General features: G+C 31.2%; 1 protein-coding gene across 1 annotated transcript; it reads right to left on the reverse strand.

Moving 5' to 3' along the window:
• Positions 1–297: 297 nt before the first annotated feature.
• On the reverse strand, positions 298–25483 carry LOC113404304 (homeobox protein goosecoid). The gene is made up of 3 exons (XM_026645173.2): positions 24825–25483; positions 16845–17083; positions 298–1205 (listed from the first exon to the last, which is right to left on the reverse strand). Exons 1-3 carry the CDS (start codon positions 25042–25044, stop codon positions 996–998), a joined length of 669 nt encoding a protein of 222 aa, XP_026500958.1. The 5' UTR covers positions 25045–25483; the 3' UTR covers positions 298–995.
• Positions 25484–25697: the final 214 nt, after the last annotated feature.

Below are 25697 nucleotides of genomic sequence, written 5' to 3' on the forward strand. Positions count from 1 at the left end.
TAGTAAGGTATATTTCATAGATTCTTATTGCATGAAGCGGGTAGTTGATATAATGTTATGACCAATAAAAATGTATCTACTTGAACTTACTTAAGACAAAAATAGACAAATATTGACGCTTTTTTGCACACCTCAGTCACGTTTTATTTTATAAATTGGGTACATGTGTTATCCTCAGTACTTTGTATACTACAATACACTTCTTTTAAAAGTAAATTATCCTCATAGGATATTGAATACTGTTTTTAGAGTGACTTTCCAAAAACATGACTCATTAGAATTTTACGTAATAGCTTGAAATCTTTGAAGAAGAGAAGTTAATTGAGATAAATATCTGAAAAGCAATTATTTGGCATTCATGATTCAACATTCATGTATATTCAGATATAATGTTATATTTCTAACTAGAATACGAGTGATTGAGGTGAGCTATTTTCTTGTACTGGGCATAATACTTAAAGAAAAAATCAGTGACTTAATTTTTTTTTGCCTTGAAAATATATGTAATACAACACAAATCCAGATGTAATTTCACAATAGCATCAAATATAAGTTTGGAAACGAAGATATGAGACAAATACAAGTAAATATATGGTTACGGTACCTACCACTTACATATCAAGATGCAAGAAGAAATATACAACTTAGAATATATTTATTATATTACAATTTCAAGACATCAAAGCTTGCGATACAAGTAGATAGGTACTTGTCCATTTAACTAGATACACTACGATCATAAAATAACTTATAAATATATATCTATAGATACACTCTAGAAGATACAAGAATTTTAATTTAATTATATAACAATAATTACTTCAGTAATCAAAATGTTATTATTACGAAGTCATGTTGAGTCCTTATTGCTAAACGTTTGTGCACTTCGTTTTAAAGTATTTTTCCATATTTAAATATGGCGATTTTATTAATGACACCGATTCACTTCCAAAGACTTGCACTTTTATGTTCACTCTATGTTTTAATGCTAGCACTTAAGCGACTTCCAGATCAGAGTCCTCGGAATCGTCGGTGTAAGGACGAGGTGTGGGCGGCGCAGGGGGCAGTCGAGAAGGCGGCGAGAGGCGCGCTCGCGCTGACACCATCGCGCGGCTGCAAGCGCGCTCCTCTTGCAATTTACGAAGTCGCTCCTGTTCCTCCCGCTTCTGTTTACGCCATTTCGCACGTCGGTTCTTAAACCAAACCTGCAAATAACATTAATTTATAAATTTCAGAGTAAACATATTTTTTTATATAAAATTGTTCGTCACAAATGTAATTATTTATAACACAATTTAGGCAGGGATTGCATCGAACGCACAACGCATCGACCATTAATTTTAAAATACAATTTTAGATTACATCAAGATTATAGAATAAACAAGAAAATGCAAACTTTTAATAAAAATATTCAAAATTTATTTAAATTTGTTGTTTTTTTTAAACAGTGGGTGTATTTTAAGTCTTGTATGTTTTACATTAAAATTTCGATATACAGCTATTTACAATAATATATATATAAATATACACTGTATTTGCCAGTTCAAAATCGCGCCCACGCATGAATCTATCGGTGGTGATCAAGAATTTATTTGCACGATCTAGTTCTATCACACCGGTATTTTTAATAAATGTCTTACCATTGCTTTAAAACTAAATTTTTATTTCACTTTTTTATTGTTGACACTACAGCCGTTTGAGAAACAGAGGAGAAAGGCTATATATAGATAAATTATAAAAACGCACATAATTACCAGCTAAACATATTATAAGAAAATGTTTGTACTAAAAATACTAAAACATTTTTCTTATTGCTTGGATCTTAACACAAATATTAGTTAATTATGTTAATAAAATATATAATACCTATGTGTACATATTATTGGTTTTGTATTGATTTTAAGAATAGGTACAGGTAAACCTATGTGAGAATCGTAATATAATTGGTGCATATTTAACTTCTTATATAATTTACAATATAATATCCATATTTTTTTTTCTTCACATAATTAAATAATAAATAGTATTCATTAACTTGACCAAAAAAATAACACAGTAATATTTCTAATAAAGCATTTACATTCAGATAATATAATAGAATATTTAACAATGTTCTATGAACATTCTCGTTACAATGAGAAAACTAAAAATATTCAATTTAAATATGATATTTACAAAATAATTCAAGTGTGAAGTACACAGCGTATACATTTCAATGGCTCTTTCAAATATGAAATGCATTCAAACGCCAGTAAAATTCATTCGTATGTTGTGATCAATAATAGATACATTTTAATGTGGTGTGTGATCCATGGACAATTGAATGACCCAGTTTTACACAGCATTGACCGCGCTACTGAACTAACACCGGGAGTAAAAAAAAAATGTTGTTTGCTGGAATCAATGATGTTTCTCAGTACGTCTTGGTCGCTTCCACTCGACTTGCCACTCACAAGTGTCGTTGGGATCCGGACTGCGGGTGGTCGCGGCGACTTAGTTAGATGTCACAACAGTGAAGGCCTTAACTATTCTTCATTCATGACTACGGACTATACCAATATTTTTATTGTAATGTACTACAGCTTAGCGAAAATACTTCTTTATATTCCATTGAAGATATATGTAGGTATCTGTTTATTTTTGTTTTATTCGAAATTAATTCCTATACATTCCTATGTTAACCGTTTTTGTAAAATTTTAAATTAATAATTATATGGTTGGTAACAAAAGAGTATGAATGAATTAGTAATCTTTTTTTAACAGCAGGTAACTGCATCAGGCAGACAATAAACAGAGTAGGATAATATTCAATTATAATACTTAGTAATAAAATAACCCAAATGAGATTGAGAAAATACCACTTTCTAAATGTATATAATAAATAAAAAATAATAAATTATAACAAAAGCGGCAAAGAGCAATCCTAAAGTGTGCCGAATTTTATCGAAGCTGGGAGCTTAAAATTAATTCGTTAACGATACCACCATTGTAGGAGTTAATTGCATTACAAGTGTCGGTGGCTAGCCCAACAATAGCCCTATTAACTTTCGGTAAATGAGTGAGATGCTCTAGCACTTATCGGGTGCTCTGACATTGTGCGGCGTTCATGCGGCAAATATGGCGGCTGCCATCGCCAGACCCGAGGGCGGCTCCTCACTCGGCACGGTGCATGATTTCAGCTTATCTCATTTCTCGTGTTTTGTCGATGCCTTCCCGCAACAAGATTAACTAACCCACGTCTTTTGAACGCCATTCATACTAGTCGATGTTAATGCTCATTGTTCATTTTCATTGAATACCAATTTATAAAACCAACCGCCCCCCCATTCTGTTCATACAAACATTTATTACATAGGACGGATGAATTAATAATTAATTTATAAAAGTCTTGTATATTATTATCAAGTCTTATATGTTATATTGTATGAGTTATTGTAAATTCGTCAGTTTTCAGGTTTAAGGATAATAGAGACCAATGTCGCTATTGTTTCATGTCCAAGATATACCAAATTCCATTATGGCGCTGCAGTGATTCTGATATTCATACCTACCTTAATATGTTATTAATAGCTCCTACTATACCAGAGGCAAACATTGCTTTATTGAAACTTTAAACTGCATAGTAAATGTGTATAAGTTTCACCTTTGTTCCGGTTTAACGAGATTGTGTCGTAAGCATTTAACCTGCCTAGGCTCCAAATGCTTTAAGCCAATAAATACAATATTTTAGAAATATGTATAAGTATTTCACTATTATATTATTTTGTTTTAAAAAATATACTATTTACAACAAATATTTTTGTACTTATTATTGCTGCAATAATAATTATATTTTATGAAATAACTTTGACTGAGTATGATAACATTAATTGTGTCGGGATGATCTATCGGATAAAACACGTGCTCTTGGAACAAATCCGGTGTTCCAAAGCCGTGCAAATGTACAAATACCACTTATTTAATGTGCTAAATCTCTAACCTGACGGTGCGGGAAAGTATAGTTAGAAAAGTGGGATGTTTGGAAACAAAACCTAGCCTATTTTTTGCCAATCGTTGTGGTAGAATTCGCTACAAATAAAACAACGAAAAATGTTCAGGCTACTCTTTACGTAATTGTTTAAAAAAAAGAGTAGCCTGAACATTTTTGGTTGTTTTATTTGTAGCTAATTCTACCACAATTATTGGCAAAAATAACTCATTAGGAAAATTTAAAAAAAGGCTATTGAGAGGCACGTGACATATGAAAACAAATGATCCATATCTATTAATTATAGTATTGTAAGTTTATCACTTATACCTTGGATGTTATTCCATTTGCTTTAAGAATAATATGTTTTTATAAAAAATAAACATCGCAAGTCTCTCCAAATGTAAAGAAGAAATGTTTTACTAGATTTAAATTAATTAAGAATTGATTATAGACGGTGTAAGAAATTATTAACATTACCTATGGTCAAAGCTCCATAATGATAAAAACTTGCCATAATTAGAACGATTTACTTATATATAAATTTATTAAATAAACATAAATTTAACATTACTTAGCAATAATCAAAATCTAGAAGCCAGTCAAAGGATTTTTGTAACAATATTCATATTTAATCATATTTTTACATTGAGAGCAATTCATCATATACATTAACTATGATTAATTGCTCTCAATGTTAAAATATTAAAATTTATTGGCAACTCCTCGATATATTAAAAATAAAGACTTAATGTTTAACTTTAACAATTGCTTGTGGCTACCGACTACGTAACATTAGTAATTCTCTTTTGATCGCAGATAATGTATAAAAACAATTATCATCTGCAATTTAAAACAAAAACATTATGTAAAACTAATGACTTTATATATGATAAAACATCGTAGGAATGCAAAAAACATCTCCATACAGTTTCGTAAACAATATATTATATATTATATATAATATACTATCGTAAGCAATATATTACGTATTAAACAAAAAAAAAAACCTTCATCGAATTATCTTAATTATCTTATGCATTATTCCTAGCCGTAGATTTTTGAATCAATAAGCAAGCTCAATGCTTTATTTAATACAGATGTTGACTTTATACACAATTTCTCAAAAAGTCATTAATTGTCAATCGTTATTAGAGATTACAAAGAATACGAACCATTAAGAAACATTAGTCTCAAATGAGATAATTTTAAATTTATTAGTTGTTCAGATTTAAATAATTTATTATTAAATTAAAAATATTAAAAAAAATCAAATATTAATTAAAATAATAAGAAATTAAACAATTTATAACGCAACGTATAGAAAATTATACCTTTAAGACATGTTGGTACCTCCAATTTACATCCTAAAAAATCAGAAATTTTATTAAGTATTATATGTACATTAGTATTGAATTATAACGATTTGCCTTTGGGTTTTAATTAAATTTGTATACATATATAGTTGTATACCTATAATATCGTATGTTTATTTTAAATTAAAGCTATTGAGTACTTTTTGTCTCTGGGCCAGAGTTCAACCCCCCTATCAAATTTTATGAATATCGGCAAGACATGATGATTTTATTTATTTATGTAATTTGAAATGGTTAGTGGTGGTGTGGTATGGGAAGAAACGCAGATGATGTCGGAGAATCGGACTTCGCCCTCGGCTATGCGCTCCACGCATCGACGCCTAGCTCCTGTCGTCTGAATATCTACAAAACGCCGGCGGCGTCTATACTAAAACCATCATTAGATTTCTAAGCTTGTTTTGAATTTCCTTTAATGGAGGAAATGCTGTGTTGTTGATATCAATAGAATGTTGTTTGATACAATTTAAATTGGAAATATTGAAATCACATCGAAATTAACTAACAAACATGGAATATTCATTATACAACAAATAATTTTAATTCTAATTTTTAAGGTAGTATTAATAGATGGCATAAAGTAGATTAACGCTTGCTGGACAATACCTTTAAAAAATATTTTTTCCAGTAAAGAATGGGAATTCTGTGATGTGTTATTAAAGAAAAAATGATTATGATAAGATAGTTCTTAAGTTTGTGTTTAGGTAAGGTTGGATCATAAAATGAGATGAACGTTAAGCAATATAGTCGTAAGAGAGCATCGTGTGAACCACGCGGTGAGGTTGAGTGGCGGACGGGCGCCGCGGCGAACCGAACCCGAACTTATTGTAATAATGTTGTTAGAACAAACATTGCCGCTCCCTCCGCAAGCCTTGTTTGAGATTACAATTACGGTTTTAGCGAACTGATTTATTAATGGACCACCTGATCCGCCTCTGATACTTTAATGTCGATTTAATTTACATTCACCGCTTATTTTGGTCATCGGGTTTTAGTTTATGAAAAAAATTCGTTTTCGAGATTTTAATTTTTTAGAATTCAAATATATAAATGTATAATTATTAATAAATTTACTCCTTCGTTTAAAATATAGGTATATGTGTGTATCGAACATGAAGTAAATCAAAGAGCTTCATAATGACAAAATGTTACGAAAATAAAAAACAAACGAAACTCAATTTAATTGGAGACATTTAATAATAAAACTAATAAAGCTTAACGCTATTTGTATTGAAAAATCACCTTCTAAGCCACTGCAAAGCTCTCACACCTGTCGTATTTCGACTCCCCATTAGCTGTGAAATGCATTAGTCAATATTAAATATGCCATCCGCGAGTATAATTCCACAAAGGGCACTTCAAATCACACCCATCTCCTTTCGGTTAACGTCAAAACATTACTCCTCTTCGCGGCCGGAGGCTGAAAAAGTAACCCCCAGTGTCTGTCACTTCATATCAATTACCGCACGCAAACAACCGTGCCGGCATCTCTTTACTGCCATAAAGACCTATCTGCACACAATGCGCCAACCAAATCGAAATTCAGTTGTCAAAAGATTGCATTAATAGTACCTCAGTTATATCGTAAATCAAAAAAGTATTTTATCATTTATATTATGAAGTAAAATAAAACTTACAGTCGAAGCTATAAGGGTGATCTTTTGTCGAACTGTGACATAACTTGGGGTACCCCGGAGGGTCGTTTTACAAACATCGAGCTCCCCTAAACGTTATACTTTGAAAACAATAATTTGTATTGCGTATCGAACGCGCCTATAAATAATAGAGTGATACTTCAGCCAGAGCCGAACCCAAGAGTCCTACATTTCTACGATTAGATATTATTAAATTAACACTTACTTAACTTACAATAATTTATATGATAACATAGAGCTTTTAATAACTTTGTTTATTTATTTTATTTCTTAGGAATAAATAGTCTCATAAATAAATGTATCTAACAGTTGCGAATTTGATTTTGATTCGGAGTCGCTTTGGATAAATACAAATCTTTATAGAAAAAACATTAACTATAGTTTAATGTTTGTTTAAATTCAATCGATAACAATTCTGACAAGTTATGTATAAGACTTTACTAATAGTTGTGTAGCTATTAAAATTTAAAACGATAGGAGCGCGATTTTCGACATTTCATACGCCTTTTTTAATATGTGTATCCTATAAATTATAAAATTATTATTGTCAATGTCGCATATCAAATTCTGACATTTCACGCTCGTGTTCTGCGGTGAGTTTCGAGTTTGTGCGTAAGGAACAGCTCTACTGGAAACAAAGTTTTTTGTTCGCTTATATTCAAGTTTTCAGTTGAGTGGATTTTACCAGTTGATTAGTTGGAATCAACTGGCAACAACGAGTAAAAGAATAAGATGAAATTAGAAGTTCGACGAGAGATTTCCTAAACCAATATTCCATAATAATTCTATTGCGTTACTTTATATCGTTTTAAAAGAAATGTCCGTATTTTTTTTAATTTCAAAATTTAACTATACCGAGAGCCGGACGTCGGAGTATACGGATTCATATTTTTATTTCAACGTATGAAGCCTTAAAAAATCAAATAGGGATATAAAGCGTACTCTAACGTATGAGCAACTATGCGTCCGCATGGATGATGACTTTAATTAATCTAAGCAAAATATATGTAACTACGTACATAACGAAATAACTGGGATGTACGAAATGAGTGTTCTTTTTTATTTGTTTATACTAGGTAGGCGAACTGGCAAATGGGCTACCTGATGGTAAGTGCTGGTCACCACCGGTCATTGGCAGTTTAAGAAACATTATCTACTTGGCAATGTTATGACCTTTGTGTTTATAATTACACTTGCGTGTTTTCTGAAACTCAAAAGCGCTAATTGCCAACTTCGAATCCTATTGATAATTATTTTATTAGAATATTTTTATCATACTTATATAATGAGGTTAATTTTGTTTATTTTTTAGTATTTTTTGTTTTATAAGTTGTAATTTTAGGGTGTAACTACCTACTTAAAATTGTCATTGCTAATTAGGTATCCTAATTACTCAGAAATTTACAGTCCTCAACATTAGCATAGTATATTTAAATTAATTGTATATTTTTGACATAGACGTAATCTAGGAGACTTTAAAATGTCATTCAGGCCGCTCGTTGAATGGTACCGCTTATTAAAATTGCTGTGCTGTTAATTAAAAGGCTAATTAAACTAATTGGCTGGGCCTGTATAAGTTAAACCCAATTATATCAATTATGTATGTTCGATGGTTTTGAAGTCAAATTTCTCTGCTTAAATTCTAATCAAATCAGATATCATCATAATTTTATTGATTAAATAAAATAAGATAATTAAGTTAATATTGTAATTTAAAATCATTTACATCGTATAAAATGATGTAATCTACCAAAACAATTGAAAGTTAGATCGTATCGTTTGACATTCAGGTATGGCCAACAGGCGTAAAATGAACTGAAACAAACTCTTTGATCAGCGACGTCGGATCACTGCTCAGCTCATAAAAGCGTTATTGCTTTGAGTCGACGCGGAAGCAAAAGACAAAATGGCGCCGCTTTATTACTTAGTAACACATTGCGAGCGTATCTCTTTTATAGCTAGAAGATAATTCCTGCCGGAGGGAGGCTGCATACGACTAGGAAGCGACGTTGGGCCGCTTGCTACTGGGCGGAGCGACACGCCCACTTTTTCTTGTTCATTGCTATCTGGGGATGTGCTTTGTCATTCAGTTGTACTTGTTTCCACGTTTTTTATATTATTTCAGGTTTTAAAAAAATATATATTTATATACAATGAAACAGTACGGTTTTTATTTTGTTTCATTTCAACAATATATATTTTTATTAGTAAGTAATCATTACTGCTTAATACAAATATTAATAAATTGCGGAATATTTATGAGAATAATTATTATATTGAAGTGTACCTAAATAATTTAATTTCATTGTTACCATCAACTTTCTTATAAGCTATAAACATACACAACTCTCAACATTTAATTAAAAACGTGTTTTTATTTAACAATTCTAACATGACGTTTGTCTTCCATAAAACGAGTATTGCATAAATAGATAATTTCATTACAATAACGTACTTTGCAAAGATTCATAATGTGAGTATAAGCTTTCGATTTAATCAGACAGTTCTCAAAGTAAAGATCAACAGTGACTCCACGTCGTACCTTATGCTCGGGGCGATGGCGGCTGAGACCGCCGAGATTATGTGTCTCTTTAATTATTAATTATGTAAAGAGTTGAAATGCAATGATTGAGTCTTAAACAAAGCAATGCCACCCCTTCATTGTCTTTCGTTTGCACAGCGTTGTTCATCATCTTATAAAACAAAGAAATTAAAAATGTCCTCGTTCTACTGTTATTACCTCTGTATTTGCCTACTTGGAGCAACAGAAGCAGTCCTGATGATATGAAAAAATATATCGTATTATCAGATTATTTATTTAATATCGTCGTGTTATTGTTAGTGTGATAGCTTATTAATGCAAGTGATTACCTATAACTTGTAATATTTTCCATACTTGCAATTACGTAAATTTTAGATTAAAAATTAAATCGCAATCACAGGCTGCAGGGTATATTGTTGATAGCTGACTGACTGTGTCTCATAAATCATAAATAGGAACCGACATTACTCAGTGTAAACTTGGGCATCTAAACCAAATAATACGTAATTAATATACAGGTTAGCTTTGTAGAAAACATTTTTAGGAAACCTGCTTGTGTCAAATGAAATTCTACCTCGCGTAGGTCCGTTGCAGAGCAACTTCATTCAAACCTTCTATAGGCTAGTTTTTATTTTTTGCATTATGAGAAGTAGGTACCTATATTTCGTTTTGACTCTAAGTTATAATTTCAATGAAAGTTATAACATGTAACTTCGATAAATTATTTTTAATATATAGATATTATTCTGAAATTCAAATTATAGACGTGATCACTATTGGCGCGCAAAGATAGATAGTTATATTTATCTGAGAGGTTCATGCCCTGTCCTAAACTAAACTTACTTAAGATTTCAATTTAGAATTTGAAAGCAGTTAAATTCGATTACGTTAAAAAAGTTAAGATATGTTTTAAATAATTCAGAACAATGAAACAAAGCACTCGGCTGTGAGGGTAAACTCGATTTTCAGTAAGTGTTGTGATGCCTAAACAAAAGCGTTTTAATAATGCAGTTTCCAATTGCCGCTGCGCAAATAGCGGGGAAACAACGCTCTGCAACTGCGGAAACAAGCATTTTTAAAATACCTCGCTGTATAAATATCGATTATCCAAAAAAGTAATGTTTTTTAATATGTGGCTTGTATGGTTTGTTTTACGTACTTTTGTACAGGTTTACCGTTAACACTTTAAGCTCTACGATGGGTACGTGCGACCGTTTAATTTTATTATTGAATTAATCGGGGATTATAAAAGTAATCGTAACTAATAATTAACTTATACATTTTTGTATTTTATTTTTACAAACCTATACTATTATTTCTATTTTTAATAAATAGATATATATGTTAAATCACTTTCAACAAGTAGGTAAAAGTTTCATTGGCCTATATTTTTAACTGTATGTACTGTTTGAGCTTTATGCAAATAATGTAAAATAAAGTTTTAATTGTTTTATTAACATAAGAATTAATAAAATTAAGAGCTTAAATATATAAACATAAAGTATAATTATATTTAGGTATACTTTATAAGTATAAGTCTTGGTTAGTGGTAGTATCTAGACTTATTTAAGCTTTGAAACGGTAATTTTCATATGGGTTACTTTTAAACTATATCCTAGTGCAGTCTTTATTCAAGTTCCTCTTGTAGTGTGTCATATCACTTGCGATACGAATAATCGGAATCGTAAGACTATACGATATAAGTCACTTAAAAAAAACTGAATACTGGTTATATTTATAACGAAAACAAAACTTAATGTAAAACGTAGACAGTTTAATGTGGTTATATGAAATATTAGATTCCGCCTTTAGCGACTTCGGCCCGTTTGAAGGGACTTTGCAGGTGATTGGTACATTTTTCCGGGATAAAAAGCCTATATGCCAGACAATAATCTATCTCTGTGCCAAATTTCATTCATATTTGTTTTATTTCATTCTAATTAACATACATGAAATAAATTTATTTTAAAAGAATATAAAGTTATTTTTGCTAGTTCAGCATTCGTTAGCAAAAATTACTATATAAATAGACAGACATTCTGTGGCATGGCAGTATTAAAGGACACAAGGTCACGCACAAACACTTTTGCTTACGCGAACCCCGTCTAGCTTGTATTGATCTTAGGATATAGTGATTATATACAGTATACAATTATACCCTTTTTTTTCTCGCTGGAAAAACGCATTACGCCTTTACCCCAGTAAAGTGTGGGGGTATGTGGGACTCGCCGGTGCCCAGGACTTACGCTAAGTACACCGGAATACCCACTGAAAAACCAGCGGTACCCTCTCCGTCTTTTCAGGGGGTTCCACAGGATCGCTTTCGCATGCTACTGTGACGATACAATTATACCCTACATAGTAGTATAACGTAATGATCCAAGCTAAGTGCGATTTTTTATGGAATTAAAATATTCTTTTTTTAAGTAGGCCCATAAAACCACATTTTATAGGTCAATTTACAGTATTGAAAAGAACCGGCAAGATACTCAGTAATTACTCTTTTCCACCATTTTAATAACAGAGCTTATGACAATAAATTACAATCAAGTTTATATATTTTCTGCCTGGAAATCAACAAATACTACTTTCCTCGCTTTTGTATCATCAATATAGTCTTGTATTTAGTAACATGCCTTATATACAAATGTTTTTATGACATGATATTTAAATTATTTTATTTTTTGATAGATTAATTGAAGGTCAACCACATCCAAATATTATATAAAAATATATAACATTAAAAAGAGTCGAAAAGATTTGAAGGATTTGCAGAAATTATGTTGTTTTATTATACGACGGAAAAGGTTTCACACAAAGGTTATATTTCATCGATAAATTGAGTCACGAGTTACGCAAATCGGAAAAACACAGTTATCCTCTGAAAAGCCTTATAAGTGACCCTCATTAGCCTCATTGTTGTACTTTTATCGTTCCCGGCGCCCTCAGCTCAGTCGAACATAAATAAATCAAATTTAATTAACTCAGATTAATTTTCGCGGCGCCGCTTCACCCGCCGTCGAACGTCCCTTTTTATTTGCCCCGAGGTAAAATTCTTAGCTCTCTATTCGACTCGCGGTGATTTTATAAGGATTCTTTAATAAAAAGTTTACATTTAACAAATTATACTTGTCGCCCAATACTTTTTAGCCGAGAAGCCGTACAAATAAGATTAAATTTATCACATTGATCTTTTTAACCATACTCAAGTAAAAATAAACTTTAATTAATTGTGGAGTTTATGTGATCCTTAAAGTGTGCGGGTTACAAAATGTAATTTACCTACAGTCAGTGTAGGTAGTAGACATTTATAATTTTGATTCACTCCAAGAGATGTTTATGTACATATAAAAAGATTTAAGCCAATATTATACTACATTTTCGGTGTAAGTGATCGCTCTGCCTGAGTAGTCATGAACACTGTCACCTAGATCTTATCGCAATCCATATGCCATTTTCTATTACCTATGCGTCTATGTATGGTAACTTTGTAAATGAAACTTCTTTGGGCGTAAATCGTAAATAACTTTTGTGTATATGATATTAAAGAAAAAAACGTTTTTGAAGCAAAGGGTTTCATTTCTGTCACGTGTTCCTATTGAATAGCGTGAGATTTTAATTTTTATTTACTCAACTGTTTAAATCAATATATTTTTATACAAATTAATATTATTTTTAGCTCAGAAGGAATATTCATAAAAATTCCCACATATTTTTTTTGTGATTACGGAGACTTATTCATTTGAGAGATCATAGGCAGTTGAGAGATCTACAAACCTGTTTTTCAAATTTTTGGTATGTATATTTCTGTGTATAGTTGTATTAGCGTTTACCACAACAATGAGATAGATATTTTTCTTTCAGTATTTATGGTACAATCTCTACAATATCACAGTATTGTCTATCTATGCTTATGAGACTGTCTGTCCTTTAAGCTCTCATAACTCCAAGTCCTTATCAAGTAGATCGGATTTTAGCCAGTAGGTAACTTCAGATGGGGCTATAAATATGAATGTACATAATGTCTATACTTGATCTTAATGTGTCTGTTTTATAGCAATAAAAAAATTTAATTCGATTTTTTGTTTAGGTGTAATATATCAATACATTTGCTACCTGAACACATTTTAAGATGCTCTTTAGATAAATTAACTTTACATTAATATTAAAACGGGCTAACTTAGCCCGTTTGCAGTTTGTTTTATTTTCTATATTCACAAAAAACTATTAATCTAATAGTAATAAACATTTTATTCTTGTAATTTTCTTATGATTTTTATAGTAAGAACTTATATTATATACAAATAAAAAATAAAATTACTACTTTACAAATCACGACCACCTTGGATAGCAATTCCGATCTCCTGATTCATATTATGATAGTTTATAGTCTCAACAGACATATTATGATATGATGCATATCCTTTGAGATATAGGTTGTTATGTCAATTCAATGGGAGAAAAATTGTCCGTCTGTATTATCTGTTGGTGAAAAAATATGAAAGATATTCTACATTCCTATATTAAAATTTTAGTTTCCTTCAAATTTCATGTCTTCCGCCACTTCTGTCTGTGCTCAAAAACGATTACTCATTTATGTAATAATAAAGTGGTAAGAAAAATTCAAGAGTATTATAATTCACTAATGTCTTGTGTAAAAATGTGTGAAGACGTCGAAAAGTATGATGCTGACTGTGGGGCAGCAATGGCGTGCGCCGCGTAAATAAAGATATTTATATATGTACGTACGTGTAACGGTATAAACGTTTTATGTAGACTCTTATTCTACTCCTATTATAAAATAAGCCATAGTGAGCATTTTAATGTTAAGAAAAACAAGACGTAATCAATTATAACTTTAGTTCAGCAACAAAAATGAACAAAAAAAATTTCAAATAACGTAGTACCAGTTAATGCTGCAGAATTAACCAAATTTATTTATTTTATCAGAGTGAAGCCGTGTCATATATCTGTTCATGTAATTTCTCTAAAATATTTGCTAGTTCCATTGAATAAAAATACATTTTTATTTTTCACTCTCATTTCAAAGTGTGAGCGAGTCAATACAAAATTATAAAAAAATTCGTTAAAAAAAGAAATAACTTAAATAAGTATTTTTTTATGTAGCAAGTTATTCGTATATTTTTATTACCTAAATATTACAAGTAACATGTAGAAACTGAAAGAATATGAACGGCCGTCGGCCCAAAAAACGTGGGTGGTGTCGACTTTATGATAGCCGGTTATAAATTGTATCGGTTAATAAAACTCAGTACCATATCGACAGAAACGTTAGTGTTCCAAGTATTATAATAGATATATATATAATTGAATTAAACAAATAATTTATTAAACCGCATAAAAATATAATTAAATTTGCGTAAAAGTAGTAAAAATGCGGGCATGTAAACAACCGCTGAATCGCTGTCTGGGTGGCGATGAAGAAGTGGAGTGGACGGCACACACTCCAGCAACACCGGTAGCCCGCAAACATCTCTCGCTTACAACCGATGGCCCAAATACTGACCGGACAGTTAAGCTACATAAACACACTGTGTAACAGTTTACTTAAGGCATTGAAAACCAACAACTGGTAACGAAACCGTAGATATTGTATTTCGTAATATTTTTTAAATTAAATTAATACTATTTTATTGTACTTTATATTTAAAAAAAAAAATGTGTTTTCCTTATTCTGTTTTATGATCCATGACTCATAAGCTATTGATGTACAATGTTGAAGATAATTGACTTTAACATTAGATACATTTATTCCTAGAAATTAAAACTCTTATCTAACTTGTGATAATACTGTAAATGGTCAATGTTCGAATAAAATTATGTACCTACATTCGTGAATAATTTATTAAGTTATTATCCTCAAAAGTATTTTTAGAAGTATTACTACTTTTTAACTTTGAAAACAAATTAGAGATTACAACTAAATAGGGTACTTTAAATGGGATTTATTTTTTTGGTACAGGCCACCCACATATTGTTGGCACACGAAATGCCGCGTCAGCTTTATTGACACTTAAGACCGACCCTTTCACTTCTTCTAAACTTTGCGCTTTGCTTCCCGATAGAAGAAAAACGAAGCTAATCTAAGCTTATGCCCAGTAAATCAATCAAACATTTTTAAAAATAAAGTGATACAAATTTTTAATAAAAAAAAATGTTTGTTTTTACATCCAAATGTAAGTGTAATTAAAAGTCTTAAAGATATCTTATTTTATACCAAAATATTCATATAAAATTGAAAATGTAATCATATCTACACTTATTTTATAAAGCTGAAGAGTTTATTTGAACGACCTGATTTCAAGATCTAATAGTCCGATTTACTTTGATTTTTTGCTCTGACTTTAGAGCCCATTTATTGAAAAATGTTTAAAGGATATAATGTAACGTTGCTTTTAATGTAGGTGAAATCACTCAGAGCTATTAATAATTTATACTAATGTTATAAATGATAAAGTACCTCTGTTTGTCTGTTACGTTTTAACGGCCGAACCACTAAAACAAATTTCATGAAATTTACTATGGAGCAAGTTTGAACCCCAAGGGTCCTTTGAGCCCCATAGGTTACTTTTTTATACCTAACATCTGACGACCAACCACAAAAACGAGTGAAGACGCGGGATACAGCTAGTTATGCTATAACTAACTTATTTCAGGAAAAGCTTGAATGCCAGTGCCAATATGAGGATAATATTTAATTTAATAAAGTAAAGTATTAGACAAAAACGCAAAAAAAATAATCTAAATAATGTAATACACCGGTATACCTATTGACTCGACTGGTGACCGCCAGTCTGATTCATTGTTGGTCCAGATAATCTCAACTGCGGTCATGATGTAAAGTTGTGAACAGTTTTTATTTTTGAACCAAAATCAAAATAATAAAACATAAAATCGTAACTAACATTTACAGATTTAAAATACATAATGTTTTTGATACCCATTAAGCTTTAGGCGATTTGCTTATAGGACGTTTTGCTGTAATTACAGAATAAATAAAAAATGAATTGTTATATTTTAATGTTGTATACATTTTTGAAGCACATTATTACAGTTTAAACGGATATAAAATATCCTATTGTTTGGTATTTTTTACGACTAGAATTCGTGGAAGTGCATTTCGGCCTAAGTCACCGAAGTTTGTTCTTTTTATTTAAACAATTAAAAAATTGTAAGAATACAAAATGACGAATGCAGTATGAATTTATAAATATTGAGGGTTGATGTACGTTTTGTTTAATTTAGGTGTATTCATATATAATTAATAAAATTCTATAATTACATACCTCAACCCGCTCCTCCTTTAAGTCGACTCTTAACGCCAGTTGCTCTCTTAGAACAACATCAGGATAATGTGTCTTGTCGAAGGTGCTCTCTAGCTGTTCCAGTTGTTCTTCTGTGAAGATGGTACGGTGTCGGCGCTTGCGTTTAGGCGGAGGACCCGAAAGTCCAGCTAAAGCAGCTGCCGCGTAACCTCCGTACAAACCCGCATAGCCGCCGGCTGATGTCACCACATTCCCGACACCTGTGCAATTTATAAATATTTTAGTAATGTTTTCTTTCGCCAAATTTTGAAAATATATATATTACAAAAATTGATCAAAAATATATATTTATTGATACTGTTATTTGTTTATTAATAATATTAGTCTTCACGGACCAATATTTTAGTCATGAACGTCGACGTTTTGGTCATTGTTGTCGGTTAAGAGGGCTTATAGTTAAAGTTAAAAATGCATAGTCAAATCAATAATACACTACACAATCCCCTTGCCGATACTAATACTAAATTCTCAACGCACGGCCACCTCTACTTTATTTTTATTCTTTTAATATATTTTTATTACTGTTCCGTGATTAGTGGAGTATTACACATTGAGGGTAAGAACTATTTAAGGTTCTTACTATAAAACAATTTTATCTATATGACAGGCTGACATGTTATTCATCATAATTATTGTCCTTCAACTCTTTGAATGCTGTGATTACATTAATGTAAGTAGTTATATTTAATTTTGATCTTAATATCCAAAAAATAGTGTAACCGAACATTTACTATAACAGATTAGGTACTAATTCTTTTTAAAATTCTTTAAACTACAGAGATTTCACATAAATACTAACGTAATGGATATATAAATACTATGTAAGTAATTTTAATAAATGAGTAGACGTATTTTTTGTACGCGTCACTGAAAACCCCTTCTATAATAAAATGTACACAAATCTTGCACCAGCTGCAACCAAATGCAGCGCCTTTCGGAGAAGGTTTTTAAATATAATCATCAATATTGTTCTATTAGTAGCTGCGCTTCGCAATTTCAACCGATTTTAATTTAGTCTAACGATGTGACAAACAGATATTTCATCTTCTTAGTCTTTTATCTGATTTAAAGATAGTTAGATTTATATAGTTCAATAGGTTCACAGCTTAAATAATACGAGATACGATTTATCTACATAGTATAAAACACAAGTTGTCTGTACGTCTGTACGCTTAGATCACTTAAACTACTCAACGAATATTAATACGACTTTCATCAATTAACAGAGTGATTCAATAGTAAGTATGGTAGGATATCGTAGCACAGGTAAACTGAGAATTTCAGAATACAAGGCCGAAAAAACAAAAAATATTGTTCAATCTAAAATTTGTATATGGACCCTTATTGTATTCGTGTGAAGACGAGTTGGATAGGTAAGTAAGAAATACCTATAGATCGTCCTGTGTTATTTAAGGGTGATAAGAATTATAAGCGTACAAGTAGAAGCCATTGAACTCAGAATTTAATCGAAGATTATATGTACATGATATGATATTATGATAAATCACATATGTGGGTATGTGTTGCCTAGCTACATCACGAAAATGTTAAAGTTAATATTAACTTTAATTAAGTTTTTTTGATCAATTTCCCCGATTTGTTTTTGATGAAATTCGAGCATTATTCGAGATGAGGAATTGGAAAAATATAAATTTACCTTGATTGCCTTGTCAACAGTGTACGATGTCCATGATATTTTAGGTTTTAAAAATTTTAAATTAACAAATAATAAAATAAGGATATATATTTGTCTTATCGTCATCTTAGACTAAAATAATAAAAAAAAAATCACTGATAAACAATTTTTTTCGTCAAATTGAAATGGTAAAACATAGTAGTAGGTATATCTAATGGGTATGTTGGTTCAAACAAAAAAATACTTTTTCAAATCGATTTATAGATGACGGAGTTCTGATATATTAAATATCAAAAAAAAATGCAACCAAATAGAAAGATATTGAGTAGTTACTCTTTTTAACATTGAAATACAACCTTATTCTTTTTTTGAAGTCAGTTAACAAAAATTTTCGAGTTTTCGCAAGGATTTATATTTAAATTATAACCCGAAATGCTTATTAACATGAAAATAGTTGTAATATCCACTCCGGAATCTTTGCGGAGAATGATTTCCATTAAACCAATTGATACCAGTGGTATAAGAGTAAATCAAAATTACAAAAACAAATTTACTTGCGTACTATATACAAACTTTCCGATTTACATGAATAAGATGAGGATGTACCTACCCTCTTTTTCTCGTGTTCTTTTTCATTATTGTGCCGTTATAAATAGAGTTATTGTTTATTTATTTTACTTAAGTCAATGGGATGGCTTATATATATATAGATAGATATCTTTATATAAAGTTGCTATTTTTTTAAATTCAATTGACTCTCAATTTGATTCAAATGACTCCTTCATAACAGTGTCGTAAGTAAACACGAGTAAGACTCCGCTATGTCCATACATAGTATTATAAGTTTTTAGAATCACTAGCTTTAATGCACCTCAAACCTTAGCAGGTGAAGTTTAAATATTTTTTTATAATAATAAGGTTCCTGTCTACAACAACAGGTACCTTATATACATAGTATAAAATGTGGGACTGGCTATGTTTGACTAGAAATAACGGAGGGGGCTGCTTACAAGGGATACAATTAACTCAAACTAATATCAGTATTAACATAAAACACATATCCGGTTCAACCGTAAATCGAAACCCCAATTTTTATATTAAACAAGCTAACCAGACATAAAATTGACCTGCCTTTGCTATGAATATTCAATTCGATTTGATATAATTAATAAAAGAGAAATTTGCTTTCAAAAACGTGTTGTTTATTATTATTATGCTTTATAATACACAACATTCTTAGTTTCATTTTTAGCCGCATATTTGAATAGTTTTGTTGGTTTTACGACACGGCTACATACAACTGGCCATGCAAAAACGCGGATTTTCAAGATTTATGCCACACACACTTAACGACTGCCCTGCGATTTATTGCGGGACAATGCAAATGCTAGCCGGCTATGAAAAATGCACTAAGAAATCGTAAATTAATTATTTACTTACTATATTTCCGACCGATGCATCTGTTAGGTATAAACGATATTTGAAATGCGCATTCTGTCAATTGCACCAACTGTCAAACAACTGACAGTTATATCAAACGGTTACATCAACGGTGGTTATATTAGAAAAGTTAATATGATAGTTAAGGTTTCTTTAATTTTTTAATGTTGAGAGCAACTTACTTCTTTTTTTTCTTTTGTAAGAACCTTCTCCTAACAATAACGAACATAACAAAAAATTAAGCGAAATTAGTCCAGCCGTTCACGCGGGATCCGTGGCCAAGAAAAATTGGGATTCATATTATACAGGGTTATTGGTAATTCGACGTAATCTCGTTAGGAGGTGATAGGGGTGACTATTTGCGATAATTTTAACCACCATATGCATAATGCAAAAGTGAACTATTTTTGATTTATCGCGTTTTTTAGATTTTTTCTAAATAAGTCAAAAATGCAACTTCAAAAATTTATTTTGATTTCATTCATTTTTCCATTTAGTTAATGAGACTACATACCTATATCCCGTTCGCATCATACATATAAAAATTGCACAAATAAATAATAACGGTGGTAGAGCCGCGGGCATTAGCTAATGCGGTGATAAAAGTGCAAAATTACCGTATAAAATTGAACAGTTCAATGCTAAATCTTTAATACAACAAGTCAAATTAAGCTTTACGTTTTTTGTCTGTGTTGCACCACAAAAAACAATCTGTTTTTGAGTATAATAGTACTGTCCACTCTAACGTATGCTTGGGTATTTAAAACATATTTTAGTTTCGATCTGTTTACTTAAACGCTTACGTATTTGTTCATAGAAATACTCTAAATATACTTGAATTAATATCGCACACAATGCCTACCAAAATTATCAAATCGGACTAGTTGCCGGAAATAAGGGCGTTCTAAAAATCTTTTCAATCTAAAATATTAATACAGTAGCAAAAGTAAAGATACTCTTAAGACAAAAACAAGACATTTTTATCTTATTATATCGTTAATCACTAATACATAGTGTTTGTTCCAATTTGAAAAGCGAGTGAGCCAGTGTAATGGCACAGCATCATTTTACTTGTAAGATGGGCGGTGCATTGGCCTTGTAAAGAATTGTTAATAATTCTTAGACTGCCAATGTCTACGAGTAGTGGTTACCATCAAGTGGCCCATTTATCCGTCAACATATATTATAAAAAAACCTTTTTGAATCGCCGAACTGTTAGTAAATGAGAATATCTTATCATATAACTGCGCGTCGATGTAATTAATTACATATTTAATAAGGCTATGTATAACTAGGTAGATAAAAATATAGAACGTGTGGTAGAAAGTCGGGAACTTTCACGTTATTACTGCCGTAAGTACTGAAACAAATTTCGTTTAAAAATACATTATATTCAAGTTGGCTTTTATAAGCAATTTTAAATCGCTTATTTTACAGAATATAAAATAATACACAGCTAAAACATGATTAAATAATCACAAGCCGCCGATAAAAAATTAAAACCAATTGTATCATCAATATATTAAATGTGTACTTACACGCATATTTTTTTAAAGCACCATGTACAAAATAAACATCGAAATTTAAATACAAAATAAAAATATTAGGTTGAAGACGTCGTGGACGATTAGAATTAACCGAACAGCAAAGCAGTCGACCCGTGAATATCTGAGCTTAAGGACATATAAGCGCTCCCTAGACGCGGTTGAAACTGCCTGACTGATTCCAAATACAACGCTATAAAGAAAAATTCAATATTTTTGCATGCTTCCGGCGTCGCTGGGGTATTACAATGTATTATTTTTAATAAAATGTAAAAGCTTTTAAGGCCGCCAGCGTATTTCTAAGGTACTATCGATGGTTTTTGACTCACCGTCTTCACATTTATACGAGAGCGCACCCGTCTAAGCAGTATTGATTTAAAAATACTAGGCTACTTGTAACATGATGCGAGTCGACGTATTAGGGTTTGTTTCTGTACTTCGTTTTGCATCTACTTATTATTGGAATTATAACGTTTTGTATGTTCATGTTTAAAGATTTACGAAAAAACTCATACAATTGATTTGCATGAAAACTTTTTATCATTACAGCTTCTAGATTATAATTTGTTGTTGTTGTTTGAAACATTTATAAACATATAAGTATTTTATTTGTAAAAATATATCGTAATAATAAAAACAAAAATTCTAGTTTTTGTTTTATTTAAGTAAAATACATAAATTTGTGAGTAATAAACATGTTTCGAACGCTTTTTTATTTTCCTTCATAATAATATCACTTACTTTCAGCTATAATAAATATTTATAACATAACTATCACTGTGCTTTTTAATAATGGATAATTTAATTAACCTTAAGTATTCTTAAGGTTAATTAAAGTACTAACCAATTACATAATCGTTTATCGCTATTAGTCTCTGAGAAGGACATTTGTCGAATGTAAAATCGTAACATGTTCTTAGAGTGTATATACATGAGATAACTCTATATGAAGTGGAGAAACTGCACATCTATGCATTATCATTAGCTTTTTTCTACATGATTTATGTTTAAACGTAAAGAAAAATAAAAATCCTACAATTGTCATTTTCATGTTTACGAATATAATTCACATAATACTACTTATTATTTATCAATTCCAGCCATTGACTATGAATTTACGTAAAGTTCGTACTGAATGTTCTGCCAGTATTTAGCTGTCAGGTCGAATATTCTTACTATATTTACAGTATGAATAACAAGAGCAACCAAAATTTTTAAAGTTTTTAATAATATACTAATTTTTTTATATGGATTTTATGCCTATCTTGTTAAAGATTTATTATCTTAATGTTGAAATTGAAATGGATAAATTTTATTAAATAACAAGATTAATTAACGGCTGCTAATAAACATTAGGCTAAACAGACAGACTCTTTCACAAAAGGCTCTATCTATCAAGGAACCTTATGTAGCAAAAACATCTGCAAATTTCTATAGGAAAGCACAAATACAAAACCCTATGTTTTATTAAAAAGGAACACCATTGATTCGTTAGAATACTTATAAATTATTTAATTATAAAATGGAAGAAAAGGTATAAATTGGCGTAAAATGCTAATTAATAATAATGATGTTTTATTGCGTTAATAATAATTATGATATTCCTTCACGTTCCTTCCCATTCGCATGAATACATAAACATATCCTTTGTGGTCAAAATTCACCCAATATTTGAAAACCAAAACCTGGACGTATTTATTTAAATAGCTAAGATTATTTACTAGATTTTCTTTCGATAAACAAAAGCACTTATTATTATTATTGTTGTTGTATTGATTCCCCAATAAATAATAATTTAGAATGTTCTGTTGTAAGGGATATAAAACAAAAAACGAATAAAAATTTTAAACATAAATTGTGTTTTTTTTGGTTGCGTTTTATAAAAGCCCGAAGATATTTTTCAAATTTTAAATACTTTTCCAGGGAAAGAAAGACTTTAATTGGGATAAACCCTGTCTTCACCCCACGATCCCTCTCGCCACGGATAGCCCGAGGCAACTTATGCGCGCTACTTAGCTTAAATGTGAATATACTTAATATTCTATTACTTAAAATAAACTTTAAAGTAATGCTTAAAGTTGTAGAATATCTTGGAAATTTAATAAAAAACTTAAGAAACTCTTTTATAATGCCATTTTAATAGATAGATTTTTTACAGAATAATGAATGTTCGGTTTATTGAAGTTGAAATTAAATACTAACATTTAAATAAATGTTAGTATTTAATATATATATATTATAGACAAGCTTAAATTATGTAACTTGCATAATTTTATAAGTTAAAATACATTAAGAAATATAAGTAGCAGGAGGTACCTATTGTATCTAATAACTGGCTACACCTGACTACCTAACTAATTAAATAAATACCCTTATAGATTTCTTGTTAATATTGTATATGTGTATTATCTACTGTATCTACTTGATATGTCATACACAGTACAATATTAATTATTTAAATTCATACGTACTTAAGGATGTATTTTTATTATATATATATAATATATTCGGATACACTTTTTTCAGTGAAAATATATTTCTACTGGGATGGAATAAGCGAAGTGTCAAAGCGTGATCTCCGTAGCCTCGCTGAATTTACAATAAACTATAAGTACATGTAAATAAGTTGACTAGGAATCTATATACTGTAGAACCTAGACTGGGACAAAAAGAACCAAGGGGATAAATATAAAAGAAAATCATTCTTAATTTAATCCGAAATCTTTTATATAATTATAGATTGTAAATAAATTTAGGGATATTAGTATCCCTACTAAGCGTTTGTGATTAAACTAAGGGTCCATGAAACCCGAGAACAATACTATTTACGGTATACAATTAACATTTATATTTATTTTACATATCATTTATTTTAAGTCTGTAATTGAAAGACGTATTGTTCTTTATTTACTTCACCAATATGTAGCTGTAGTGTAGCTTAGTTGGTATCTGAAACACCACTTAGTACCTACTCAATTTTCACTTAGGTATTTCAATTATTTACTCGTAGCGTGCAAGTTTATAAATAAAGAAATAAAAGTGTTCATATAATAGTATAAAATGGCCAGTAAATTCAAAGGCCACTTTTGCTCACAGGAATTTGCTAACATAATTAAATAATCTCTACAAAAAATATGATGACTCTTTTTTATTTGTTCATTTACACGTCTACAATTATGACAATTTCACTCGTAACTAAAAGTATAATCTGTGCCTACGTCTAATATATTAATAATTAAAAAAATGACTTCCTTTTAAAATTAGATAAATATACACATTTCAGATGTTCATATAACATGCTGCAAAAATATCTAGACGTACCAAAAATATCGTGAGCTCTGTGGAAAGGTGAATGGGCTAGATGATGCAGCTGCAGCGGCGGCATCGGTGGCTGCGGCCTCGGCGCCAGGATGCTGTCGATGGTGAATAGCGGCGGCGGCGGGCGGTCGACCAACGAGGCCCCACCGCCCGCACCGCCCAGCAGCAGCGCCGTGCTGAGCAGCGCGGGCGCGTCGCGTGGCCAGCCACCCGGCCCGCCCATGCTCTCGCACTCTCGCTGGCTGCTCGCACCTTCCGCCACGCTGCCTCACCGTCCTAGCCGTGGCGCGCACCACTCCGCACAGGATATCCTCTCGTATACACCACACCTCATCATACTCCTTTCGCGCTACTTACGACCATTTTGCGATATCCGATCACGACAACACAGAGTAGTTTTTAAGTATATAATTACGCTCAAGGGCTTAATATATTATTCGATATAGAAAAACTGTAGTTACAAGGAAAGCTTTTTCGTGATATGTACGCGAAACCGGAAACTCACTGATTACTATAACCGAAATGATAAGATAATAGGGTGAACGCGTGATGCGATTGCGAGCAAATCGTTTTAGTGAGATGTCGCGTTGAGATTCGAGTGGTGGCCCGGAGCGGTGCGCGGCGCGGCGTGGGGTGGCAGCCGCCCGGGGGCGTGCGCCGGGGCGTGCCACGGCCCCGCCCTCCGTGCAACTTAATGGATGTGACAATACGACGCTCCCAAATACTAATAATAGTAATCTGTATCCCTCCCTTTTGATAATACTTATATCTGTTGTGCGCTTTTGACATGCCCGGAGTTTGTTAGCAATGAAGTCAATATTATATTGTTAGACTTGACAAACATTTGTATGTCAATTGCTTTTTTAATAATAGTAT

Source organism: Vanessa tameamea, chromosome 10, assembly GCF_037043105.1.
Source record: "Vanessa tameamea isolate UH-Manoa-2023 chromosome 10, ilVanTame1 primary haplotype, whole genome shotgun sequence".
Lineage (NCBI taxonomy): Eukaryota > Metazoa > Arthropoda > Insecta > Lepidoptera > Nymphalidae > Vanessa > Vanessa tameamea.

Excerpts from the sequence above, each read along its gene's own strand:
- LOC113404304 (XM_026645173.2), bottom strand. The coding sequence starts at position 25,044 with ATGGGCGGGCCGGGTGGCTGGCCACGCGACGCGCCCGCGCTGCTCAGC. Across the intron at positions 17,084-24,824 it reads CAGAGCTCACGATATTTTTG|GTGTCGGGAATGTGGTGACA; the intron begins GTACGTCTAGAT and ends TAAATTGCACAG. Across the intron at positions 1,206-16,844 it reads TAAAGGAGGAGCGGGTTGAG|GTTTGGTTTAAGAACCGACG; the intron begins GTATGTAATTAT and ends TGTTATTTGCAG.